Below are 20206 nucleotides of genomic sequence, written 5' to 3' on the forward strand. Positions count from 1 at the left end.
TTTTTCTTGATTTCAGAGAGGAAGGGAGAGGGAGAGAGAGGGAGATAGAAACATCAATGATGAGAGAGAATCATTGATTGGCTGCCTCCTGCACGCCCCACACTGGGGATCGAGCCTGCAACCTGGGCATGTGCCCTGACTAGGAATCAAACCGTGACCTCCTGGTTCATAGGTCGATGCTCCACCACGGAGCCACGCTGGCCGGGCTCCAGACACTTTTCTTTCACCCAAGCTCAGGCAGAGACAGAAGCTGCCCCGCTGTCTTCCTGCGCCAACAGGAAGATGTTGTTCTAGCCCATCTTTTCCTAAGGATGCAGCCCTTTGAGGGTCCTGTCTGTGTGGAAGGGGTCTCAGTTCCCACTCCCTGCCTCACCTCTGGGGCTATGTATGTGCCAAACCCGTGCCCCTCGTTTGCCAAGGCTGGCGCCTCCCACTCCCCACCCAGAGCAGCCGCAAGACCAGCTCACCTGCTCTGGCTTCAATTCCCTTCCTCTCTGGCCTTGAGGGATTTTTCCCTACTATCTCGCATGCCTAACTTTAAAAAGGGTTTTTAATGTTTCTTATCGAGTTGTTTTATAGTGAAGGGATTTAGATATTACAGTTCATCAACTTGTAGGAAACAGAATCTGCCTCCTTGGTTTTTTGTCTATGAGTTCCCAGCTAGATCTCCAGGGCCAGTCTTCTTCACCCACACGGAGTTCGTCTGATGATGGGATTTTGATTCTGTTAAAGAAAATGAAGAACCCTTGACCTAGAAAGACCTCAGATTAACATGGCCCTAGGTCCAGCTAAGCAATCTGTGTGTCCTTTGAGGTTGGAAATAATCTACTGGAACAAGATATTTGCTATGATCTGTTAGAAACCTTGTAGCAAATGTTTTCCTAAAATAATAAGGATAGAGCACAAAAGATGGAGAAAACAGCAAGGATTTAACACAAAAATATTTGCTCGATCACGGATTCCAGCTTTGTAAGAGCCAAACGCCTGGCATTGTGTTTTCTGCAGACTGTTCCTGGGGTCGGACATTATCACCAGTAGCACTCCCAGCAAAGAGCAGCCCAAGTCCACGGCCAGCGGGAGCTCTGGCGAAAGCATGGACTCCGTGAGTGTGTCCTCCTGCGAGTCCAACCACTCCGAGGCCGAGGAGGGCTCCATCACTCCCTTGGACACACCCGATGAGCCTCAAAAAAAGGTACAGCCTTAATCCCGCCCCCTAATTCCTAATTCCGGCACCCGCCCTAGTGTTTGCCACATGAGGAATGTCTGTTTTCAGGTTTATCTCTCCACAGTATTTGGAAAGTCATGTTTTTAATAGGTGTCAAAAGTGGAGTTCTAGCTGGGGACTCGTTCCTTACAGACACAGGTCCAAAAGCAAGGAGCTGGTTGGTGTATGTCTCCAGCTTTTGAAATATTGTCCCGTACCCACACCCAGAGGCAGCCGAAGGATTGTAGCCTGTAACCCGGGCTACACTTTATTGAGGAGATGTAGGATTTTCTAGAAGGAGCAAAAAGTCCGGAGACAGAGATCTGTCAGCTTCTTGATGTCATACCTGGTCTCAGCCAACCTGTTACCACAATAATGTCAAATAGCAAAGCACTTCAAAACCCGGTGCTTAAAACAACAGCCATTTATTCTCTGTCATGCACAGCAGGCTGGCTGCTTGGGGTTGGGCTTGGCCCTAGGCCATGGGTTTGGTCCAGGTCTGCTCCGTCCGCCTTCTATTCTTTTTGGAGTAATGGCTTAAGACAGATGGATAAGCGGGCAATCCCAACCCCGTAAGTACACAGTAAGCCTTCACCTGGATCATATCTACCTTTTTATTGGCCAAAGCAAATCATGTGGCCAAATCCCACATAAGTAAACGAGGCAGGGAACTATATTCCACTTCTAGTGGGAGGAACTGAGGAGTCACAGAGCAAAGGGCATGGATGCAGAGGAGGGTAAGGAATTGGTAACAATGATACCGTCTACCATGCTCCCCACAAAAGGAAAGTGATGAGAGGTGATAAAAAATTCCCAGAGAGGATTTCCATTTCCATGTTGCATAAATAAATGAAAACCAACGATCCATCTTAATCTTACACAGATCTGCTTCAGTTGTTGGTCATTGAGCTAGAAAGAAAGGCATCCACTTTGATGTGACTAGAATTTGCACCATTTTGGTAGGTTTAGGGCCAGACACTCTTGCTATGTAAGTGACTTCTGGCCCTTGGGTTATGCTGAGGCCAGCGAGGTGGGGGGTCACTCATAGTCCTTCATTTTGTTACACCCATTGTGCAAGGGGGTCTGTGTGCTCTTTCACATCGTGTTCCAAGCAGCAGCAGCGACCCGGGACCCTCAGGTGCCCTTGTCACAAAGTGGCCAGTGCAGGGGGACACCATGCTCTGGGCCCGTCGCCGAGATGACTCCGGTGCTGCCCCAGCTGGGTTTCTCACCTCTGTGTTTCAGAATCCAGAGAACATTGTCCAAATTGTGAGGAAAGTCTCTGAAACACCTGCAGCTATCTCTCGGGCACTTTTCCTAAGCCAGGGGCGTGATCCATCTCCATGACCCTGACCTGCAGCATTGTGTCTGTCCGTCTGGAGTGAAGTCTCGTTCACCTTCGGACAGGCCTTTATGGTTTTAGGCCCCTTTTCAGATGATGGACATTGTGCAGAAGTGACAACTGAGGTATCGCCCACTTCTTTGTGGGATTTCTGCCCGGTCAGGAGGGAGACAGAATCTCATTTGCATCTGTTGCTGCAATGGGCATGCGCGTAGGTCCAGGTCATCCCTTCTCGAACGCCACCAAAGCCCTGTGTGTCCTTTGCTCGCCCCTTGCTTCATTCCTTTTTGTCTCCCTGATCACCCCAGTGCTTCAATTTCTTGCATGAGTCAGACATTTTTATTCTTTGGATGAACCTGGCTCCGAGTCATGAATTTCTGTAGGTTTAAAAATGAGTCATTGAATTGGATGCAAGTAGTTGCTAGGCTTCAGCATCCCTGGAAGCTAATGGAAAGGCCTCGGTTGTCCTGCTCAATTCAGAGCTGCCCCGGTGACCTCCACCGCCCCTCCTGCTCCGCGATGCTGCAGCCTCCAAGCTGGCACTCTGCCTTCCCCACTGGCTTTGTAGTGAAGTGTAATCCCCTCCCGTCTTCACTTTCTTGATCACAATTTCCAAACATTTATTCTCACACTTGCCCCTCAGAGTAAATCCTCAGTAAGAAGGTGGGGCTCCTCGGGAGGTCTGTTTATAGCTGCTGTAACCCAGCTTTACCTCCCAGGCTTTACCTGAATTGTAAATGTCATTGAGATCATGGAAAATCGAACAAAGGACAGTAGATTTATATGAAGGAAAAAGAAGGTGATGAGACTGAACCAGTAACTGGAAAATGGGCTCTCTCGGCTCCAGTGAGGTACACCTGCAGGCAGAGTGAGCCTATTGACTACCCACCATCCGCCAGCCTCACACCGAGCCCCTGGTTCATTCACTGGGGAGCATAAGGAAAAAATGTAACTAAACCATATTATGATGGAGCCACAGTTAGACACCGGCATTTCAGAGCTGAAACATCAGCTTGCTGGGCTCTAATTAAACTGACCATGCAGAATTTAACGTATGTTTATGCCATAGGAGGAAGTCCATGGGAAATACAATGGAGTAGACTCCATTTTACTTGGAAACCAGGTAATCAGAAAACTAAGTTCCTGGAGCTCTGTTTCCATGGAAAGGTAGACTGGTATGAAATAAATTAATGTCACTTATTTTTTAAAGGACTTCCAGGTTATTTGATAGGATTGATTGGCTTAACTCATTCTGAGAGATTACTTGTAATTTTGTACAATACAAGTTGATATTTAAAATGATTCAGTGTAATGACTTTTTGGAACACCACCTTGTGAATTTGGGGCATCCTATTTTTTTGGTAATTGGTATTGCACACAGGAAAATGGTGTCATTAATCAGAAAAGCTCATGAACATAGCACCTCACTCCTTAATTATTCTTGATATGCAACATGGAAATGTGTACAGTTGGTTCTAGAAGCAAATGTGGAAAGTGGTGAGCCGCTCACGGGCTGTGTGCCCTCGGGTAAGTCACATGTGCTCTGACTCATCACTACAGTGCGTTTTGTTCACAAGACATGTGCAAGCTCATCCCAGCCTCACATGATAACTGCCACCGAGGTGATGGGTACTATGTTCAGTCACTGCGCCATCACCAGCTGCAGACTGGGCCCTGGCTATGCGATGGCTACGCCGTGGCTCAGTGAACCTAACCTGACCACGGGCACCAGGGAACTTGGGAGCATGTCCAGGTGGTACTGTCGCCAGTTTTCTCTCTGGCCTCAGGCTCCTCAGCAGTAGAAAGGGAATGGGCCGGGTGACCTCCAAAGGCCTTTTTAGGACTAATAGTACATGTAGGGCAGTAAAATGTACTCCTCCTCTTAGAATCTTCTAAAAATATGAACATTTCTCTCCTGCTACGCAATCTGATGGCAAAATGGAGTCAGGATGGAAATGCATGTCGGGCATCATTCCTGCTCAGGGCAAGTGGGGCTGGAAAAAACACAGGAAACCCTTTCCTCTGCCCTGTCAGGTTTTCCAACTTCCTGCGGGAGCCCCTATTGCCTCCAGCTTCTGGTATCTGCTGCCACCTGCTGGTTAACATCCTTAAGAGCAGCTGCTAAGGGAGAATGAGAGCGCCCCCTTGCCTCACACAGATGCAGGTCAAGTACTGAGTCAGGTCAAGTACTGAGTCACTGACAGGCATCTGCCCAGGAGGTGCTCACAGCAGAGACAAGACACACGTGTGCTGTGGGCTGTGTGGAGGAAAGAGCGGAAATGTACTAGTCTCAACAACTGGGCTCTGAGGATTGTGAAGCGCACTGTCGGCCAAGACTCTAACGCTCCATTTACTTTGGGTGTGTTTACTCTTCCAGCTCTCCGAGTCGTCCTCGTCGTGCTCCTCCATCCATTCCATGGACACAAATTCCTCAGGGATGTCGTCCTTAATCAACCCCCTCTCCTCCCCTCCGACCTGCAACAACAACCCCAAGATCCACAAGCGCTCCGTCTCCGTGACCTCCATTACCTCGACTGTGCTGCCTCCCGTTTACAACCAGCAGAACGAAGACACCTGCATAATCCGCATCAGCGTAGAGGACAACAACGGCAACATGTACAAGAGCATCATGGTGAGGCGCCCAGGCCCACACCCCAAAATATGTGCCAGTAGCATATACATACACGTTCACAGAAAATGAGTATGTGCCAAAGGATCAGTTCCTAGACCTCCCTGGGCATACACCAATGATGCATATCTATAATAATAAAAGGGTAATATGCTAATTAGACCAGACATCCTTCCAGATGAAGCTAGGGCTACGAGGGAAGCCCGGGTCCCCGGTGTCTGCCAGCGGCTGGAGGGAAGCCCGGGTCCCAGGTGCCAGAGGGAAGCTGGTGCCGGCAGCCGGGGGAGGGAAGGCCTACTCTCGCACGGCTTTTGTGGATCAGGCCTCTGCTAAGGTTTATTCCCCGGGTCAGTGCCATCCTTTCCAGAAATGTCTACTTGGATGCCAGGGAGACCGCTGCTGCACGCCTTCTTGGGAGTCTTCCTGGGGGCTCCATGTCTGGGTGCTAATTGAGTGGCCATGCAGTCTTAGCAATGTCCTCCATGGCGGTGAATTTTTCTTTTAGTTATTTGGAATTAAACTTAGTAAAGTGGATGATCAAGCTGGAAACACAGTGTGAGTCCAGGAGGAACTGTTTACGATAAATGAGACTGACCTTCTTGAGGCTCTCATACAGACTGTGTATTTTTGAGCACAGTCCCAAAAGCACTTTGAATGATGGCAGTCTTTTTGGAACACAGAGCCTCTCTGGTGTGTATGTGTGTCAGGTCTGGTGTGTTTATCACAACAATAGACTCTAGTTTATAGGAAATATCGTAGATGGAAAAGCAGGTCTCCTTTGCTCTGAAATCCCTCAATACATCCTATATCTCAGCTTCATCACTTGTCTTCTCTGAGGGCATTTTGAGTGCTCACAAGCTCAGCTCTGAATATAACAAGGGATACGGAGCCAACTATCTTCTAACATTCTAAAGAAAAGCTTTACTAAGGCATTCATTGAATCAACAGTATTTATTGAACTTGGTTGTGTACCAGTCGTTGGACAAAGATTTGAGGATATGGAGATGAATGAGACATTTTTGTCTTTGAGGAACTTACAATCAAATGGGAGATAGTAAAACATTATTCAAAAATGTTTTAACCACTCTAAGAGAGATGAGATTAGATCATAAAAGGCCCCAAGCCCACATGAAGTAGTTTGTGATAGTCCCATAGGCAATAGGGTCTTATTGAAGGCTTTAAGTCACAATCAGATTTATTCATTAAAAAAGTAACTGGGATTGTGGAGTCTTGATGCTGGGGTGCAGGGGCGGGACCGAGGTGGGGAAGCAAGTTTGGAAGCTGCCATTATATTCCATGTGGGAGACAATGAGGGCTTCGATGGTGGTCATGTGATTGGAGATGATTTGAATTTTAAAAATATTTTTATGAGGTTGAGTTGTAGAATCCATTCATTCATATCTCAGCTTTTGGTTACTGTTGTGGGAATGGGGAAGAGGGAGGACTCGGGCTCTCCAGGCAGCTTGGTGACTGGTGGTCCTGTCAAGTGAGGAATGAACTCCTGGAGGAGGAGGAGGTTTGGGAGCATTGAAATGGGAGGTACTGGTAGGCTATCCAGATGGCACTGTCTAGTAGTTGGTCAGAGATACGGGTTGGTACTGGAGTCGAATACTGGGAGCCATGCAGCCCTGCTGGGTGGATATGTCATGGGAGAGTGAGTGTAGCCTGAGACAGAACTCTCAGTAGTAAGGGAGGGGCTGGTCCAGGAGCCTCGTTGGGAAGGTAGGAGGACTGCCAGGAAGCCCCGGTCATCATGTTATTGTGTTTTCAGCAGCTTATTCACATGCCTACCAGAGAAGTAAGTTTCCCCTCAGCAAATTTAGGGTATCTCTGAACTAAAAAGAACTAAGAAGTGATACATACAACACTGTGAATGAATCTCTAAAACATCATTTTGAGCCAAAGAAACAGACACAGATACATCCTCTAGGAGTCTGTTCTTTCACAAACAGGCTACACAACCTGTGGTGTTAGAAAACTAACCTCAGGGAAGAGGCACAGGGAATTGTTTAAGTCCCTTTTTCAGGTGCATGGAGGTGACACCCAAGCATCATTGCACATGGCTTCATTCAGTGGAGTAGCCACTAGCTATGGGTAGAAATTAAACATTTGAAATGGGAATAGTATAAAATGGACACTAGATTTAAAAATATACATATATATTTATGTACATATATATTATTGATTTTAGAGAGGAAGGGAGTGAGAGAGAGAGAGAGATAGAAACATCAATGATGAGAGAGAATCATTGACCAGATGCCTCCTGCATGCCCCCTACTGGGAATCGAGCCTGCAACCTGGGTATGTGCCCTCACCAGGAAATGAACCGTGACCTCCTGGTTCATAGGTCAATGCTCAACCGCTAAGCCACACTGGTCAGGCTAGACACCAGATTTTGAAGACTTAGTACAAAAACAGAATGCAAACTATCTCATTAACAATTTTTATATTGATTATATGCTGAAATAATACTTTGAGTGTATTGGATTAAATAATATACTATTTAAATGAACTTTTCTTACACTTTACTTGCACTTAAACAAGTGCTAGATTTATTATTTTTAAACATTTAGAAACTGACTTTTATTGGAATATGATTTACAAACAATTACAATCACAGATCTTGTGTTCAGTTCTTTAAGCCACTTTTTTTAATGGGGCTACTAGATATTTAAAATTACAAATGTGGCTCATTATGTATAACTACTGGATGGTGCCGGTTCAGTACATCGGCACTCGGCTGCGTGACTGAGCTGTTAATACTAATTGTGATCCTCAGTTTCCCTCCGTAGTTTTTATGGTACAAAGTATTAATCACCCAAGGAAAGCCCTTGCCTATCCCATCTTCTTTCGGACTCACCTGGGGAAGATTAAGGTAAAGAAGATAAGGGTAGCCTGGCTGTAGGTTCAAGTTGACAACCGTCTTTGTCCAACATGCCATCCTCATGTGGTGTCCTCTCTCCTTGGGCTTCATGCTCCTCCTCCACTGGGACTTAGCTGTGGGAGCATTTCCTTCAGACCATCCAACAGCATATTTTCCTCCTGTAAGCTTTTGTGTACACTTACTCCTCTTGGAAATGGAGATGCCAGATGTTTTGGTAACGGACAAATGTGCAAGGTCTCTGTCACCTACAAGGACCCCGTTGTAGGGCATGTTGTTTATTGAGTCGCAGATACCAGCTGCTGCCCTGACTAGAGGGAGACATCTGGGCCCTGCCGTCCTTGGGCTCACAATGACACAGTTTTCTGGAGGACTTTAGACGTCGTTGTTTGTTTTGTCTTTGTGGTTGTCTCTCCTTTTACCTCCTGGTGAGAACAGCTTTTATTTTTAAGTAAGAATAATTTGTGTTTCCATTTGCTTTCTGTCATATTTAAAGAAATCACTCAAGGGATGGTACATGAGTCAGCCCTCGGTGTGCAGACTGGCCATTTCTGAGCACCCTGCAAACGGGCGGCTGATGGGCAGAGATAAAGGGGACAAAGTCAGAATTGGTGGTGAGGGGAAACTTTACTTACACTTAATGCTAGATTTATTCTTTTTAAACATTTAGAAACTGACTTTTATTGGAATATGATTTACAAACAATTATAATCACAGATCTTGTGTTCAGTTCTTTGAATTGTGAGAACTCTCTATTCTGTTCTCTATTTCTGTCTGTGTCTGTGTCTATGTCCATGTCTATGACTATGTATGTGACCACCACCCCAAGTCTAGATAAAGAATCTTTTTTGAATCTTTTTTCATCCTTTCAAAAATTCCTTTGTGCCCTTTCCTGTCAATCCCCTCTTAACCTGGTTAAAGTTAAGGTTAATTGAAGTTAGTTTTCTAACACCACAGGCTAGTTGACTCCTGCAGCATGTAATCTGCTGTGTCTGGTTACTTTGGCTCAACGTGATGTAGAGATTCATCCCCCGTGTTGCCTTAGTGTTCTATTGGGAACATATGATCATTTCTTTATCCATTCCCTAAAGTCCTGTTGAAGGAGATTCAGGTTGATTCCAGTTTTTAGCTATTACGAGTAAATCTGCTATGAACGTTTGTGTACATGTCCTCCTGTGGACATATGTTTTCATTTCTCTTGGTGATACCTGGGAGTAGGACTGCTGGGTCATAGGGCCACTGTGCTTTTTGAAATGGTCAGTGTGCAGAACAGGCCATTTCTGACCCCAGGTTGTAACCGGTGCCATAGCAGCAGCTCAGCAGATAAGGATCATTTTGGTGGAACCTCAACCAGTGCGAGGGAGATAAGCAAGGCATGCGTTCTCTTTGTTAATAGGGGGGACCCTGTGACTCAGGGAGTAGGTGACTGAGAGTAGAGGCCCATCATCCCTTGTCTACTAAGGCTGGAGCCAGGACGAGAGCCCAGGAGTTCTGGCTCTTGGTCCTGTTCTCACTCCCCTGGGCCATTTCTCCTGGAAAGGACAAGACAGCAAGAATAAGGGGGCCGGAGAACTCTTTCGGGAGACAGGATGCTAAGTACTCTGCACACCACTTCGTTGTCTTTCAGCTGACGAGCCAGGATAAGACTCCCGCCGTGATCCAGAGGGCGATGCTGAAGCACAACCTGGACGCGGACCCGGCTGAGGAGTACGAGCTGGTGCAGGTCATCTCGGAGGACAAAGGTGGGCGCAAGCTCCTTCTCCCGCATCCTCACGCAGGTTGCCCCAGTTTTAGAAGACAGAAAATGGGTACCGTGTCTTTAAAAAATTGGATCAGTGGGGTTTTTAATTGTGCAAAGGTGGAGTTGCGTGGGGAACCTTGCCATCACCTCTCTTGTAGAATTAAGTGTCTCAGGCTACCCACCCCCTCCCCAACCCTGTTATTTGCTGAGCATTCTTACTACCCATTCTTTGTAAACTTCTCATCTTCTGTCAGGAGGTGGGGATAGTTGGGGGTTCTGTTGGGTCTGTGCAGATGGCCACACATCTCCTTTACCCAATAATGTGTGTCTAAGTTGTGTGTGAACCTGAAATGTAGCAGTTTCTGTAATCATTTATCATTGTTTCAGTTAATCATTTATGAGAAGCTTATAAGTTTGTCTTTCAGTTTACCTTTAAGAAAATATTTTTTATTGATTTTTAGAGAGAGAGAGAGAGAGAGAGAGAGAGAGAAACATCGATGTGAGAGTGAAATATTGATCGGCTGCCTCCCGCACGCCCCTCACCAGGGATCAAGCCTACAACCAGGGCATGTAACCTGAACAGGAATTGAACTGGCAACCCTTTGGCGCATGGGACGACTCCCAACTGAGCCATTATCTTTATTCATGTTTGACCTTCAAGTAGCAAAAGCTTCTAACACCCGCATCTAAGGGTCTTTCGCTCACATTTCTTGAAACAAAAAATTGGTGAACTATGACATACTTCAATATGCCTAGAACCCATTATTTTAAAAAATTCCTTTTATGAAAACTCTGAGCAAACAATCACCCTGAATGTGTCTGTTCGCTCATTTGAATTGGGGTTGTAAGTCCAGAGGAGCAGCAGATACGGCTGACAGACCCCACGCTGACCAGTGCGAGTGTCTTCGACCAGCCCCTGGAGGGCAAAGGAGAATTCTACAGGCTGGGGTGTGGGAAGGGAGCAGCTGGTCATACTCCATTTGACCAACCAGTCACCCGGGCTGTACCTTGGACCCAGAGGAGAATGGCCCAAGTTAGTAGTACCTATTCTTAGAGATGAAAGACTAAAGCTCGTGGAAAATTCTTTCTCAGCTACCTCTTAGAAATGTTCTCACTCATTCAGCTGTAAGATACGGTTTAATGTACTTTCAGTTAAAATTCTAAGCCTCAACAGTGGTCTCTTGAGTTCTACCATGTTACCAACAGAACAACACTAAGGTGAGGCCAGTGGGTCTGAAGATCCAGGAATCCCAGCGTGCAGGCTGGGCCCAGCTTCGTTCACCGCTGCGCGGTCTTGGTCCGGCTACTTGATCTCCTGAGGCCTTGGTCCTTGGGAATATGTGGGCAGGAGATTGGAAACACTTTAAGGGGTTTTTCTTCATGAAACATTTGTGCAACATGCACCCGAGTCGCCTAGAACCTGATTGTGTCAGTCTTGCTGTAGAGTCTCCGTGTTTGAAGTTCACACAGGTTGACTTAGCCCAGACCCACAATCAGATGCCTCCCCGTCCACTGCCACGAAGCTACACTTGCACAGTTTACCTTTTGTATTCCTGTTTGGTTTTGTTAGACACCCATTACCTCTGAGTGCTAAATAGTATATACCTTCTTTTAAAAAGAAAAAGCAATTAAAATAACTTTGCTGGATAATTTCATATCACACTTGGAATAATCCTTGTTCAGAAATTGCAGCTGTGTAGTTGGGAATCATTGAAATAGACAATAGCTTACATGTTACCAGATATACACTGTCCTGTATGATGCTGTTTAATATTAAAATGCAAGCTCTTGATGAAGCAGGACCTCACAAGGAATAAAATACTGGTTGGATTAGGGATTGCTTCAAAAAATGTTTTGATAGTCCAACAAAAAAGAGTTGTGGAAAACACTGTAGAGTTTATACTTCCTCCCTCTCCCCTACCCCATGTCATTAGATCCTCTCAGTCTCAAGAAACGCCGGGTGTTTTTGCCGCCGCTGCCTGTTGTTTAGCAGCCGACTAGTTTTTTTTTTTAAACTATAGTCCGGTCCTCCAACGGTCTGAGGGACAGTGAACTGGCCCCCTGTTTAAAAAGTTTGAGGACCCCTGCTGTAGAGTTTATACTTCCTCCCTCTCCCCTACCCCATGTCATTAGATCCTCTCAGTCTCAAGAAAAGCTGCATATTGGAGTAGTAATACAGGAGGAGGGAGGCCTGGGTTCTGGTCCCAGTTCTCATGTTTACTGAGTTGTGATCTTGGGAATGTCGTTTAACTCCATCTGGGCTCTGTCTCCTGTAGAACCTTCCTCCAGTTAAAACATTCTGCACTTGAACATTTAGTTCATGGGTTGAATTTCTAAGCCCCTATTTGCACTTAGTTTTTTAAAATTGGGATTAAGAAGTTGTGAGAACCTCTTTTCTTGGGGGGAGGAGGTCATTGTCTGGTTCAATTCACATTCCCAGGACTGAGGGCCATAGTCCCAGCCTGTTTCTGGGCAAACACTGCCCCGGCCACTGTCGGTGCTGGGCTGACCTGCGCGAGCTGACTGCCTCTCTCGCTCCTCTGTTTTAGAACTCGTGATCCCAGACTCGGCAAACGTCTTCTACGCCATGAACAGCCAAGTGAACTTTGACTTCATTTTACGCAAAAAGAACTCCACGGAAGACCCAGTGAAACTGCGGAGCCGGACGAGCTTGACCTTGCCCAGGACAGCTAAACGGGGCTGCTGGAGCAACAGACACAGCAAAATCACCCTCTGAAGGGAGGGACCACCGGCCCCTTGCTTGCCCACGGCAGAGAGGGGCTAAGGACAGGCCGTGGTGAGTGCAGCTACCATCCAGTGTTAGAGGATCATTGGTGAAGCCAGCAGCTATTTATTGAGTACCTGCGGTGTGATAGGCGCCGTGGGGAGATCGGAGATGAATCTGAAATGAAAGAATGGACGATTCACTGATCCTCTTTGACCAATTTGAGACTGAAATGCAAAATTACCCACGTTTATAAATACATATAACACATATTTGGTATGTATGTGTGTATGTGAGAATACATGAGGGACTTAGAGGATATTCTGGACTGTGGAGAAACAAATTTGCACAATGGCCTGGGGAGTTGAGGTCACTTTTTACAGGGAAATAGAAGGAACTGAGAACCTGGTTTCCTGCCTGCCAAGTAAGTGGATCCAGTCCCAGGAATGCGGAGTGTCCTCGTGCCAGTATTATGAGGAGCCCACACCGTTTTACAGGGAGAGGAGGGCTTTCCCGATTAAGTGCCACCGGAAGAGAACAGCTGCAGAGGCTGCGGCGCCACGGGTTCCATGAGAGGCCGCTTGGGAAAGGGTTTGGATGAGCCCGTGGCTTCCCCGCCAGCCTCTGCCTTCATCCCGTCTCCTCGGCCCCAGGGAGGCAGGGAGGCCCAACCGACCCACTAGTCCAGCGTCAAGACACTTCTGGAATCAACGTGAGCCCGTTTTGATGTCTGTTTCCCCCTAACTCGCACATCACAGTCATCACTGCACAAGTAGCCGTGTTCTTTGGTAACTGGGGGGCCTTTTCCGATTGCCTTTTGCATGGAAAGCTCTGTGTCTGGAGCCTTTTGCATCTGGGTGGCGGCACCTCCACACTATGTGCAATTTGTTCCTCAGGTGTAGAAAGTTCTACTGCGTTAGACTCTCATTTGATCATTTTGAGCCTGTGAAAGATTTCTAAGCAGCGACTGTGCCATTAGCAGCCCCTGGGAAGGTGTTCCCTGCTGGCAGCTGTGTCCTGTTCTACGTTTAACTTGTAGCATTAAGTGCCTCCTCATGGGGAGAGAAGCGGGCTTCGCGTGTCACCTAAAGCATTTCTAAAGAGGTACATTCTTCCACATGGAATCAATGAGGTTTTTGTTTTTTGTTTTTTTAGGTCCCCACTCTTGCTATCACAGCGTTCCTGCTAAGTGACTTTTTTTTTGGTCTCTAGTAACACCATCAACCTCTCCCTTCCAAATCTGAGCTGTGCTGGGGTTCGAACTAAAAAGCCATATTTGAGATGTTGACATGTGTAAGAAGCACTTTCAGAATGTTGTCCTTTTTAAAAAAAATTTCTCAAAATACCAGATTTCATTCCAAAAATAAAGAGAACGAAACCACACATGAAGTGTAGATTGTAGTACGGAGCTTCATTTTTTTTCCTAATCCTGTAAGACGGCTCCCAAAGGTTATGTGAGATTTATGCTACGTAAATGGCTATGAAATATGCAAGAAACACCAGAAAAAGTGTAGAGACAGGGGCAGTGAACCAAAGAATGAGCCGGGAAGGCGTCACCGTGCCTCTAGACCAGCAGTTCTCAACCCGTGGGTCGCGATCCCTTTGGGGGTCGAACGACCCTTTCACAGGGGTCGCCTAAGACCATCAGAAAACACATATATAATTACATATTGTTTTTGTGATTAATCACTTTAATTATGTTCAATTTATAACAATGAAATTGGGGGTCACCACAACATGAGGAACTGAATTAAAGGGTCGCGGCATTAGGAAGGTTGAGAACCACTGCTCTAGACCTTCCTACGAGACCAGGCCATGCATCGCAAGGACCGACCGGGTTCCAGCTGGTCGGAAGCACTTTCTTCTGATTGCGAGGCTTGTCCCATCGTGCCCCTGTGCTGGGAGGAGATGGCCAGGGTGCTGGACAGCATGGACACTGGAGTCAACGCAGCCTCCGCCTGGATTTCTTGGTCTGAAGGTCAAAGAGGAAGTAGAGAACTGCCGGCCTCGCTTCGAGTGCAGCTACCGGGACACGTGTGCCCATGTGCTCGACCTGTGTATTTATACTGTACATGTAGAGTCTAGATTTATATACTGCAATGTACAAATATATTTTCCTTTTTTAAAAGACCATGGAAATTCCAAGTAGATAAAACGTAGCCTCATTTATTTAATGCCACTTGAAATGTCTTAAACGTGTTTCCTGGTGGACAGCCGGGTCATGCCTTTAGCTGCTCGCATGCTTGTCTCTCTGCATCTCCATCGTCTGTCTGTTTACCTTTTGGTTAAACTAATAAACTGGTTGGGACTTGGTTGGCATGTGCTGCTGGCCCCAGAGGGATTGTATCTGGAGTATCACTGAGGCGGGGTCCGGGTCCCAGATGTGTCAGTAAGCTCTCTGGATGCCCACTCGGGCTCGGTGCGGGGAGCAGAGGGAAAAGCAGCGGCAGAGTCCGGAGGGACCCTCTCCCCCGGCCACGTCCCAAACCCGGCACGTCCGGTTTGGGGCAAGAGTGACAAGAAAGTGCAGTCAGATGGGGTGCCTTGCTGCTAGCTTGTTCTTCCTGGGAGCCATGCTGTGGGGGACACTTTTTCTAACATGGAACTTCAGGTTAGGCTCCAAGTCAGTACGTGGCCTGCTTGCTGACAGCCGATCCCTAGTCCGCACTTTCGACCATCTGAGTAATCCTCAAAACCCACGGGCTCCATGGGAGGTCTTCCCGAAAGGCAGCCATGCCAGGGCCGGCTTCACTCACCAGCTGCACATGATTGTCATCCGTCATATTTCCAAAAAGTCCCCAGAATCATTTTCTGGTTTTTAAAAAGATATTTTTATTGATTTCAGAGAGAAAGGAAGAGGGAGAGATAGAAACATCAATGATGAGAATCATTGACCAGCTGCCTCCTGCACACCCCACACTGGGGATCGAGCCCACAACCTGGGCATGTGCCCTGACCGGGAATCGAACTGAACTGTGACCTCCTGGTTCATAGGTCGACACTCAACCACCGAGTCATGCCAGCCGGGTCCCAGATTTATTTCCCAGTGAATTCTTAAATGGTTCCAAGTCATCCAATTTTCTGGGCCCTTGTGTTATTTTGGGAGAGAGCCAACTAGGTGTTTTAATAATTGACAATACGGGGTGGGGCAGGAAGGAAAAGGGATTTCTATCTCTGGTACCAGGTGACCACTTTTCCAAGACCATTCTAGAAAACAGGTTCCCTTGTTTTGCCTCTGTCTGGAAACTTGACTTGGAGACTCTTTGCATGAAAGAATAATGTCTCAAAATTTCCCTTTCTGGAGCTTTCTCCAGGCAGCATAGGAGCACTAGGAGCCTGCAGCCCGGGTTTCCGTGGTATCCAGAAGGCTCCTGGAGGCCGTCTCTTTTTCTTCAGATGCTGCTGCAACGGCTGTGGTCACATCCGCATCACAGTTCCACTATGAGAAGTTCCTTTCGTCGTGTTTAGCACTGCTGGTTCCCTAGAATCTCCGCTTAAATGAAATACTCCTGGAAGGGAGGCACTAGGTAGGCTGAGGTGAGAAACCCTGACAGTTCGGTAATTTACGAGTGTTACTGTCCATGGTGCCCTGGTGTGATGCACCAGGCGGTTCTAAGGGTGGCCAGGGTCCAGCAGCGTCCTCCTTGCAGTTCTGCCACCTCAGGTCTCTGCTGGCAGAGAGAACTCAGAACTGTCCCTCACAGGCCTTAGGGCACAGCGGCAATGTCACTTCCACCCACAGTCCTTGGGTTAGTCCCTGGGGCCGGTCTAAGTGCAGGGATGGCAGGAAACAAGAGAGAACCCTGAGAAGAGTCCACGAACATCGCCATCCCCGCCACCGAGGAGTTCTGTCTTCTGAGTGGGGTGCGCAGGTGCGTGTTCCCACCGTCGTCAAAAAAGTGGAGGAGGCAGGGAGGGCTGGAGAGGGAGGCTGCCCGGACTCAACTAAGGGTTGAAGAAAGCTGCTCAAGGAGGAGAAAATGCCAGGAAGAAACGTGATTTTATCGACAGCCTCACAGGATTTCTTTTCATTGGTCAGCATGCAGTTAGCACCAATTTATTTGCTTGTAATGTTCCTAGTTTGACTAAACTAGGAGCTCTTTACGGACGTAGTGGAAAACAAGTCTGATAAATGGAAACTGTTTGCACGTGACCCAGGAGAGCAAATAGAAGCCAGGCAAGCCTAATCATTTTAGCCTCAGAATTTAAAAATCTCTGCTTGGTGTGGTTTCTCAATGTCTCTACCCAGAAAACTGCATGGAAGCAGCTCACTTAACGGTTGGTGAAACCCAGCGTGTTAACATTTTGTGGAGTCAGAAGGCATCTCAGACATGAAGTGCCCGCCTCCTGTTACAGAGGCGGCTGGGCCCAGAGCAATGAAGCTGTTGCCCAAGGTTGGGGGCGGAGCTCTGGATTATCGGCCCCACTGTGTGCGCGTCACGGTGGGTGGGCGCTGGATCCAGGAGGTTTTCCTGAGGGACACTCGCCAACGCTTGGACAAGCTGGACAGGATGCCTGGGGTTCTCTCCACCCCCAGCCCCCGACCCCGTGAACTCACACCATCCAGGTTCGATGGGCAAATGGTTGGTTCTTGAACGCCTCCGAGGAAGGTTGTGCTGCTGGTCAGAGCACTGCTCCGTTCTCCTGAGCACGGTTCCATCTCACAGGTGAGGAAACGGGGCCATGAAAGTCAGGATTCCTGTGCGTTAGGTCCCCCGCTGGGATTTGAACCCATTTCTGATCCCTGAACTTGGCCGTCCCATGGGGTGGGGTGCGTGCTGGGGGAGGGTCTCCTGTGAGAAAGACCAGCAGCGGGAGGGTGTAAAGGAGGGGTGGGTGTGACGGGCAGGGCTGCCTTGGAGAGAGCTGGGACATCCCTTTCAGCCCCTGGAAGCCAAAGAATTCATGTCGTTCCCACCATTGTTTCATCCCAAGGCAGCACTGTGCTACAGTTCCAATTTCTTCCGTAAGAGGGACCAGAAAACCAAGTGGGAAAAGGATGCAGTGAATGATTTTAAACTGTTTCTGGTTTGCTCGCGGGCATAAAAAATATATCAAGGCACTCTTTTCTAAACGGGACTTAGCTTTCCCTGCACACCTATTTCTGATCCTTGTTTATGCGATGGCTGCCATCCACGCCTCCAGCAGAAGCCATCAGACAACAAGTCTGATCACTGAATAGTCAATACGTGAGAGGTCACAGGTGGGGAGTGAACAGAGGGGATGGAGCTGCAGGCCGTATGTGTGTGTGTGTGTGTGTGTGTGTGTGTGTGATAGGCATTCAGAGAGAGACAGATGGAAACATTAGATGTTAGTGAGAAAGAAATAAGACTGCACCAGCGGCTTTGCCACTGACTACCTTAGCGAAGCCGCTTAGCTGTGGCTCACCTGAAAAGTAGGAGGTGATGATGACAGTTCCCACCTGTGGAGGTGCACGTGGGATTAAAGGCGGGTGCACGCGCGTGAAGAGAGCACGTGGGCGCCCACAGGGAGAGGCAGCTGCAGCTGACCAGGAGGCTCCGGTGTAGGTGTAAGGGCAGCAATGTCTGCCCCAGCAGCCCTTTAGCCGCCTCCCCTGCTGAGCAGCCACTCGCTGCTGCAGAGGCAACACTCAGATGTGTGAGCAGCACCCGGGAACCCGGCCTGCTGCTGCTTTGGGGAAAGACTGACTCTCGGAGTTGGAGGGCAGCCAGGGCTGCTCCGGCGTGTTCCACAGCCGCAGGCCACGGCTCCCGGAGGGGCCCCTGGGCCCACGGGGCCCTGCGCACAAGCCAGGCCGGCTGCAGGCTGTGCAGTGTGGACGCCCATGGCCAGGCTGTGACGGAGGGGCCGCTGACGGGCCGGAATCTGTCTCCTCTCCCCTGTCCTGGCACTTCTGTCCCAGGCGCTGTGCTGGGCCTGGAGGCACCTCTTTCCTCCTTCCTGCATTTCCCTCCAGCCTGTGCGCTCCTCTGCCCCTGACGCTCAGCTCTGGGGTTCCTCCCTCTGCCTCGGGACGATCACAGCCCCACCCAGTCTCTGCAGTCCGTGCTGGCAGTTCTCAAAGCAGCTCCCACCCCGCAGCCCAGAACATCAGCCCCTGGGCGGCTCCTCCTGTCGGGGGTCTTCTCTTTCAGAACAGGCCCCTCGGTCACACTGTTTTCTAAGCTTCTCTGAAGGACGGAGGCAGAGGGCCGTCCACTACACTCTGAAGGTCAGGTTCCCTCATGAGCAAGAGCTCAGATGTCTGTCCAGCCTCCCCATGGACCCGCAGGGGGCTGGGAAGCTTGCGCTCTGCGCCCCGGAACTGCCTGGCCATGGAGATTTTTATTGAAACGCCCATTCTGGAGGCAGCCAAGCTGAAGAAACCGCAGGGAGGGGCACACAAATAAACGCAGTAAATTAGCCATCAAGGGAAACCAATGCTCAGAGGCAGTTCTTCATTCTTTCCACCCCTTTCGGGGCAGATGGGAGGGCGGCTTTGGGCTGGGAGCAGCCCAGCTGGTGTCCTAGGAGCGTCCGGAGTAAGATCATCTCAATATTAACACATCCGTGGGTGGGAAGAAGCACACAGGCCATTTCAGGTCAACTCCGAGCAGGAGCCCTTCCTGCTCTGGCCCTGGGATCCCCCTCAGTGTTGGACAGTCTGCGAACCGACTCTCCCTGAAGCACCTGACCTCTTCGTGCTGCGATGGGAGCCACGTCCTCGTGCTCTGCGCTTGGGGAGGCACCGCTTTCCCTGTCATCTAACACGATGGCCAGAACCCACCGTCATATTTCTCTCTTTTCCAAGGAGGCAAAAAGGCACACGGCCACCGCGGGCCAGGCTCTTCGTCCTCTCAGCCGCCCTGCACTGACTCAGGGCCGCCGTCACCTGCTCACAGGGCCACTTCACTGCTCTCTCCTCTCCCGCCACATTGAAGCAGAACGTCCTGAGGGAGGAAGGTTCTTTCCGAACAGTGAACATCAGCACGAAGTGTAGTGACGATTTCCAAGGCTGCCTGCTCTTAGTGTTCTGTGCTACCCATGTCATGCTCTTTTCTTATCATTTCAACTCTCACTTTGTCATTAACTCCTCAGCCAATTCATTCCTTCTGGATCATTTCTCTCCCCCTCTGTTCACCTGGAGAGAAGGTCTCAAAAGCACCTGGTAGACACTCACCTGCATTTGACAGTTACTTGTTAGAGGGGTTTCCTCCCACCTCAGGTGAAAAGATTCCCAGTGTGTAGGTGAGTGGGAACGTTCTGTTTCAGGCACCAGCATTTTCCTGGAAACCTCTGTACTGTCCGTCAGGAAACCAAGCCTAGGGTCCCCCGTGAAACAATGGCCTCTGCATTCCCGACGAGGCAGCCTGAGCGGAGGGAGCCCACTTGCCTTGCCGTCATTATCTGGGCTCAACCTTGTTTCTTGTCATCAACCCCAACACATACCTGACTCTCCAGTCTTCCCCAGCTCCCCATCCCAGCCACAGCCCACGCCTCCCAGTGCCTAGAAAGCTTGCCCACCCACCTTGCCCAACCCTCCTGCCTCATCTAGACTCGCATGCATGCCCCCCCCAGGCCAACACAACTGTCACCTTCCCTGCAGAGCTGCCTCCCAGTCCTCCCAGCAGAACCAGGTACTCTGGGTCCTTGGCCCACTTTGTTCCACCCTCTGAGGTCAGGCCATTCTGCTCTCATGGATGCTCCATGGATCACAGTAGTG

The 20206-nt window shown here is 48.9% G+C and overlaps 1 protein-coding gene across 2 annotated transcripts in view; it reads left to right on the forward strand.

The window, feature by feature from the left end:
- Positions 1-14863, forward strand: part of RGL1 (ral guanine nucleotide dissociation stimulator like 1) — a 151478-nt gene extending 136615 nt beyond the window's left edge. Inside the window, exons 15-18 of one of the 2 annotated variants that reach the window (XM_023754727.1) lie at positions 1006-1192; positions 4924-5178; positions 9684-9798; positions 12347-14863. In XM_023754727.1, the coding sequence (XP_023610495.1) occupies positions 1006-1192; positions 4924-5178; positions 9684-9798; positions 12347-12534 (745 nt within the window). In that variant the 3' untranslated portion in view covers positions 12535-14863. The remainder of the gene's footprint in view (positions 1-1005; positions 1193-4923; positions 5179-9683; positions 9799-12346) is intronic. The other variant, XM_014456805.2, reaches the window with a different exon arrangement.
- The last annotated feature ends 5343 nt before the right edge of the window (positions 14864-20206 follow it).

Source organism: Myotis lucifugus, unplaced genomic scaffold, assembly GCF_000147115.1.
Source record: "Myotis lucifugus unplaced genomic scaffold, Myoluc2.0 scaffold_65, whole genome shotgun sequence".
NCBI lineage: Eukaryota > Metazoa > Chordata > Mammalia > Chiroptera > Vespertilionidae > Myotis > Myotis lucifugus.